General features: G+C 39.7%; 1 protein-coding gene across 1 annotated transcript; it reads right to left on the bottom strand.

Annotated features, from left to right (window-relative positions):
- Positions 1-748: 748 nt before the first annotated feature.
- On the bottom strand, positions 749-4,600 carry olah (oleoyl-ACP hydrolase). Its single transcript, XM_085346834.1, has 7 exons — positions 4,538-4,600; positions 4,325-4,455; positions 2,837-2,975; positions 2,627-2,726; positions 1,894-2,063; positions 1,715-1,797; positions 749-1,023 (listed from the first exon to the last, which is right to left on the bottom strand). Exons 1-7 carry the CDS (start codon positions 4,558-4,560, stop codon positions 881-883), a joined length of 789 nt encoding a protein of 262 aa, XP_085202960.1. The 5' UTR covers positions 4,561-4,600; the 3' UTR covers positions 749-880.
- Positions 4,601-6,048: the final 1,448 nt, after the last annotated feature.

The following is a 6,048-nucleotide window of genomic DNA, read 5'->3' as shown; positions in this document are numbered from 1 at the left end:
ACTCTAAGAATATTGACTAGGAAATATATTCTTTTCCATTTATGTGATAACCTTAACTCCTGTGTTTCTACACAAAACACTGACAGTTTCATGACCTGCATGTTCTTTAGACTGCTCCTGTTTTTGTTTTAGGTTCACGCTTCCCTGGGCAAAAGAAAACTGCACTTAGAGCAAGGCATGTTATTCACAGGGCACATAGAACACCGTTAAATATTGTCCTGTGGCTCAATATTAACATGCAATTGCAAATCATTACTTAAGGTTGTTTTCCCTTAAATGTGATGCAACAAACAGAAGCAAAAAAAAAAAAAAAAAAAAAATCCCAAATATATATTTTTGTTTAGGTCTCAATAATAAAAAATAGGATTTAAAATAATAATGACTGAAAATTGATTCTCAATCAATAATATATAGACATGCTTGTGTTTTTCCTCAGAATTGCAACTGAGGTTAAATAATAAACTTGAATAATAAAACAGTTGTAGAAATGTCACATATATGACGAGGCAATATATTTATTTGTGAATCTAGTGCATCTTGAATATATTGTACTACACTAATCATTTAAATATGGATTTAAAAAGAGAAACTGTATTTGTTTTGTTTCTGTGGAGTCAGTCAAAAAAAAAAAATCCAAATTAAAGCAGAAAAAGATGCATCCAGAGATATTTAATCAACTCTTTCTAAATCACAAACTCTAGATAATTAAAATAAGTCATTAACAGGAATAGGATATTTATTTTAGGTCTCAAAACTTTTAGCTTAGTTACTGAATTCACTGTACTCGTGGGACTGGGGTGGTCAAAACATAACAAGCTACACTGGTGACACAATTAAATATCACCATAAATTAGTAGAAAAATGACAAAAGTCGTTTTGTTTATAAATAATCCATTTCTGAGGTTTCCAAATGTTTTGTGACGTAATCCAAAATTATCTTTTCGTTTCCAGAGTCCTTCAGGTAGAAATGAGATCCGTGGAACATCTTTATGGTGAAATCTCCTGATGTGATGTCTTTCCAAGCTGTTAATAAAACACACACACACATTAATTTCACTTGATCACCTGTAAATCTTTCACGTACTCAGTCACACATTCTTGCTGCCTCTGGTTCAGATCCCGTGCTCTCTAATAAGAAACAGTTAGCATTAGTTAACACTGCCCAGCAAAAGATTTACTCAGCCCGAAGGCCGCAGACATCCCTGGACCAGGTGAAGCCATAAACCAGGTAGATCATCATTTACTAACCAAAGCTAACTCCACCTGACATTTTTTTAAAGGTGGTTTTCACAACATAAGAAACATCCTGACAAACGCCATCCACTCACTGTGAAACGGGGCTTTCGGTGTGTACATTTTAATTTGATTCTTAACTTGTGTCTAATTATGTAATTATTAATGTATGCTTTTAAATTTATTTACTACTCTGCTTGAGCGCTTTGTGCTACAAGGCTCATTCACCCACTCATACATACAAGAGGCTGTTTCTATGGCTGGGTGCTTTCGATCTAACTTTCACACTCCGATGAACAAACTGCAAGATACTGAAGTCAGAGTTCAGTAGAAGGAGACGGATTGTTAGGGTTACGTAAACACTGCTCTGCTGAGGGCAAAACAAAGAAGGGAGAAGCACAAAGTAGCAATTGGCATTTAAGTCAATGTAATAACCATAAGAGTAACGTACAGCCCCTTCTTGGCCTGTTAGAGCACTGACCTTGTAAATCATGAGGAATGTCATCCTTCCCGTCAAAACACGTGACCGGGCAGGAGAAAAGCGGGCTGCTCGCCTTGTTACATCTGCAGAGAGGTCAGCAACTCCCATCACTGACAACATCTACGCTTGGTTTTAGAAATGTTAAGAGCAGATTAAGTAACAGACAGCTGTCCGCCCACCTGTAGTTCTCCACTACGTGCAGGTCAGCCTTCAGGGCGGGAAGGAAGAGCTTGAGGACTTCAGGGTTCGCCAGCAGCTCAGGAGGAGTTCCTCCAATCGAAATTAACCACTTAAGAAAATCTTCATCAGACAAGTCGCTTCTCTTTGGGGTTTTAATGCGAGTCTCTGACTTAAAGACAAAGAACAACACAGTACAGTGTCGTGTCATATCAACAACACCCAACTCTTTTCTTACGTTAAAGAGGCCAAATTACAAACGTTTAGCTTTTCCAAATGTTATCACTGATGTTTGTTGAATATGAACATCAGGATTCATAGATCAGGGTTTTCATGGCAGTTATGTGTGTACAGATTAAGTCTAATTAATTTAAATCGATTTTAAAATACGTGATTAGCTTATAGTGAATATAATTTCAATGAAAGAATTTTAATCTCTTTGGTGATCCGGGTTTTGGGTAAAAATTATGTGGCAGAAGCACAGAAATGTAGATTAAAGCATGAAGTGGTGACATAACAGCACAGAGAGGATTTTCACGTGTGTCACTGCATCACTTATTACTAGATTTGAAGTCCACAGCCCCAAAAAACAGGGTTATGTTTGTCTTTTTTTGCTTCGTGGAACTAATAAATATCACAAGCAATGAAAGAAAAAATACTTAAAAAGCGTATTCCAAGCAAAAAAAAGACTTAAGTAATAAGAAGTTTTCCAGGTCATCCAGTAGTTTTACTTACATAAGGTGCAGAAGCACCAGACAGAAAGATGTGAACTGGCTCCACGTTGTGAATTTTCTTCAGCGCGTCTGCAACAGCGAAGCTTGTGAAGGCACCGAAACTGAAACAGATTAGAATTTTTTCTTTATGTTGCAGGGATTAAAACCATGCAGTGTTCTGTTTATGACGACAGCTTTGTTTTTATTCAGGGATCATTTATTCTCGCCATACCTGTGGCCAAACAGAGCGAATGGCTTCTCCTTTAGCAGCGGCAACAACACACTAATCACTTCATCCACGATCTGCTGCATGTTTTTGAAGAATGGCTCTTTAGCTCGACTCTCTCTGCCGGGAAGTTTGACAGCCAACACTACAAAAAAAAAAAAAAGGAAGAAAGAAAGAAAGAAAAACAGTGTAAAGACATGAGGTGATGTTTCTTCTGAGTATTTGTCTTCCTTTGATTCAGAGTAAATGAGTGAGTAACCATAAATAATTCAAAGCATAAAAGTCCTCTGAGGCATGTGTAGAAAACTAATTCTGATGATTGATTGTTTTTAAATGCCAGGTTTTTAAGTGACGGACTAGAGTGCTGGCAATTCTGTTCATAACTGGCACGAGGTTGCAGACACAAGCCGTGGAAAACAGCTTTCTCTGAAGGGTGGCTGGCTTGTCCCTTATAGACAGGGTCAGGAGTTCAGTCATTCGGGACTCAGAGGAGAACTACTACTCCTCTACTACACTACCACTGGAGCTTATCCCAGCTGTCATAGGGCATGAGGCGCAGTACACGCCAGAGTTGGTCGCCACTCTTTCACAGGACGAACACACACACACACACACACACACACACACACACACACACACACACACACATCTATGTGCAATTTAGAATCACCAATTAACCGAACCCCAATAACTGCAAGTGATTTAACTGTGGGAAGATGCTGGAGTATCTGGATAGAAGCCGCAATGTGCTAGAGCGCATGCTAACAGAAAGGTCCCGGCCAGAGTTGCGAATTCGAACCCAGGACCTTCTTGGTGTGAGGGAACAGTGCTAATTCCACCACCTGTAGACACGAGACAAAGACACGAACGCAGAGGCAGCAAGAATAAAAGCAAACTACAGGAGAGAGACAGAGTTCAGGAAAAACTAATGATCAAATGCAAATAGGTGTGTAAACATGCAAAGACTGAGAAGACACACTAATCATGGGAAGCCCTCCAGCAGACTAAATGTATTGCAGCATGATTGGGGGACAGTTCAGGGTCACCTGATCCAGCTCTGGCTTATAAACTTTAATTAAAAAGAAAGTTTTAAGGCTGATCTTAAACAGCAAAGTCCTCTGCTGAGATATTAAGGTACTATGAAGTCTTTAAGATACGATGGGGCCTGATTATTGATTATTTTGTATGTGAGGAGAAGGATTTTAAAAACTATACATTTAAAAGTTAAAAGGTAATCTTGATATATAATTATGGCAAAACTTTTTTTCTAAGGTGTTTTTTCCCCCTCAACTCTTTTGCAGATAACAAAATTTAGTCAAGAGCCAAGAATTTATTCTGTGCTCCAAAAATCTTTAGTCCAGCTGTCCTTTAGTCATAAACACAGACGAGAAGACTAGTTATACCAGACCACCACATTTCTTTTCCACTTGCTTCCTGGAGCTTTCGTTACAACGTGCAAGCACGTACACGTGAAATGCTTTCTGGGCACCTCACCTTCAACAGAGCTGCTGAGGACATTTCCCCAGCGAGCGTAGTGTATGGACCCTCCACCTGCCCAGGGGAAGCAGATCAGTCTGGCCACAGCATCTGGTCTTTTCTTGAAACAGTTTACCACCTTGTCCATGCTGATTAAGGAGAACAAGAACATTATGACCAGAGATTTATTTGCACTTGTGTTAAAACAAGAGGTTAGTTTAAAAAATCTACCTATTACTTGCTGTCTGCTCCATTAACTTCTTCTAGGAAAATCCTGGGAAGAGTTCAGTGTAACATTTCCTTATTGGCTTCTTCTTCATGATGAATTCACTGGCGCCTAGCACACGGCGAACTGGTGCAATACCGCCACCAACCGGTGCTCAGTGGGAAAAATCAAACATGCGATATCGTGGAGAATAACAGTTGATTAATTTCTGCAGTGAATCTTTGCAGATAAGGTAGCCGGAAATGCACAGACAGGAAACGACAGCGTCGACACAGAAAATTTAAATCGCCTGTAACAATTCCAGGGAGGTGCAGGTAAAAGCACAGGTTACAGGAAGCAGCTGAATGTACCTGATGAATCCCACCAAGCAACTTTCACTTTCTGAGTTCTTTTGAAGTGTATCAGTAATAGCCAGGTTGACTTTCATTTTCCCCTAGGCGTTGGGCCAGCTGCTTTCTCTGATCTTCATATTTCAGTATAAATAAATCGTGTTACCTCTTTTCCACAATAGCTATAATATATGGGATGCCAGGACTGCCAAAATGAATTAATTAAATACACCAATTAAATAATTAATTAAATGTGTCATTAATTAAATAAAATGGAACGTAATTAAATACATATTTATGGCATATTTAATTAATTATTTATTGCCATATTAATTATTGATACGTTTCATTAATTATTTAATGGTGTATTTAATTAATTCATTTTGGCAGTCCTGAACCCTAGGGCCAGGACTGCCAAAATGAAATAAATAAATGAGGAAGTAAAACTGAACTTGAATCTTAATGTCTTAATGTGCTTCTTCTTTAGCCACTCCTCTGTTTTCTTGGTGGTACGTTTTGGCCTCGTCCATTGGCCCCTCAGTCCGGTGATGTCATCCTTTATACTTAGCAGAAAAACAGCCCTGTGGCTCGAACCGGCAACCTTCCAATTGCAAGGCGAACTCCCAACTCTTGAGCCAGGATCGCCCCAAATCATAATATTTCCCCTATACTTAACTGTGGGGATGATATTCTGCAGCTCGTAGTCTGCATTTCTCTTCATCCCAACGCTGCAGGTCGAGCTGATGCCAAAGAGTTTGATTTTGGTTTCATCTTACCACCGCTCTTTCTTCCAAACCTTCTCTGAATCATCTCTGAAGTTCACTGGCAAACTTAAGATGGGCCTGGACTCGTGTCCTCTTGAGCAGGAGGACCTTGCCGCTGCTGCAAGATTTCAATCAATGATGTAGTGTGTTACCAGTAGTGTTCTAGGTGACTGTGGTCCCAACTGCAACCAAGAGTTGCCACCATCTCACCAAGCTTCTTGTTGATGGTCTTGTAACCCATTCCAGCCTTGTACAGTTCTTTGGTCTTGCCCATATTGGTGGAGAGGCTGGAATCGAAGAGAGGTGTGTTTCAGGAACATAACGAGTTGAGTGCAGGAATATCTGTAGCTGATTGTACTCTGCGTGCCACATGGGTACACAGCCAATCTGTGGGAGCTGGAATTCTGGCTGGATTTTATGGGA

The sequence above is a fragment of the Diplotaxodon limnothrissa genome, linkage group LG22, assembly GCF_057381915.1.
Source record: "Diplotaxodon limnothrissa isolate DT_005_m linkage group LG22, D_limnothrissa_male_GT1.1, whole genome shotgun sequence".
Taxonomy (NCBI): domain Eukaryota; kingdom Metazoa; phylum Chordata; class Actinopteri; order Cichliformes; family Cichlidae; genus Diplotaxodon; species Diplotaxodon limnothrissa.
Note: the sequence above shows the minus strand (reverse complement) of the source record. Positions and strands in the feature narration are given on the sequence as shown.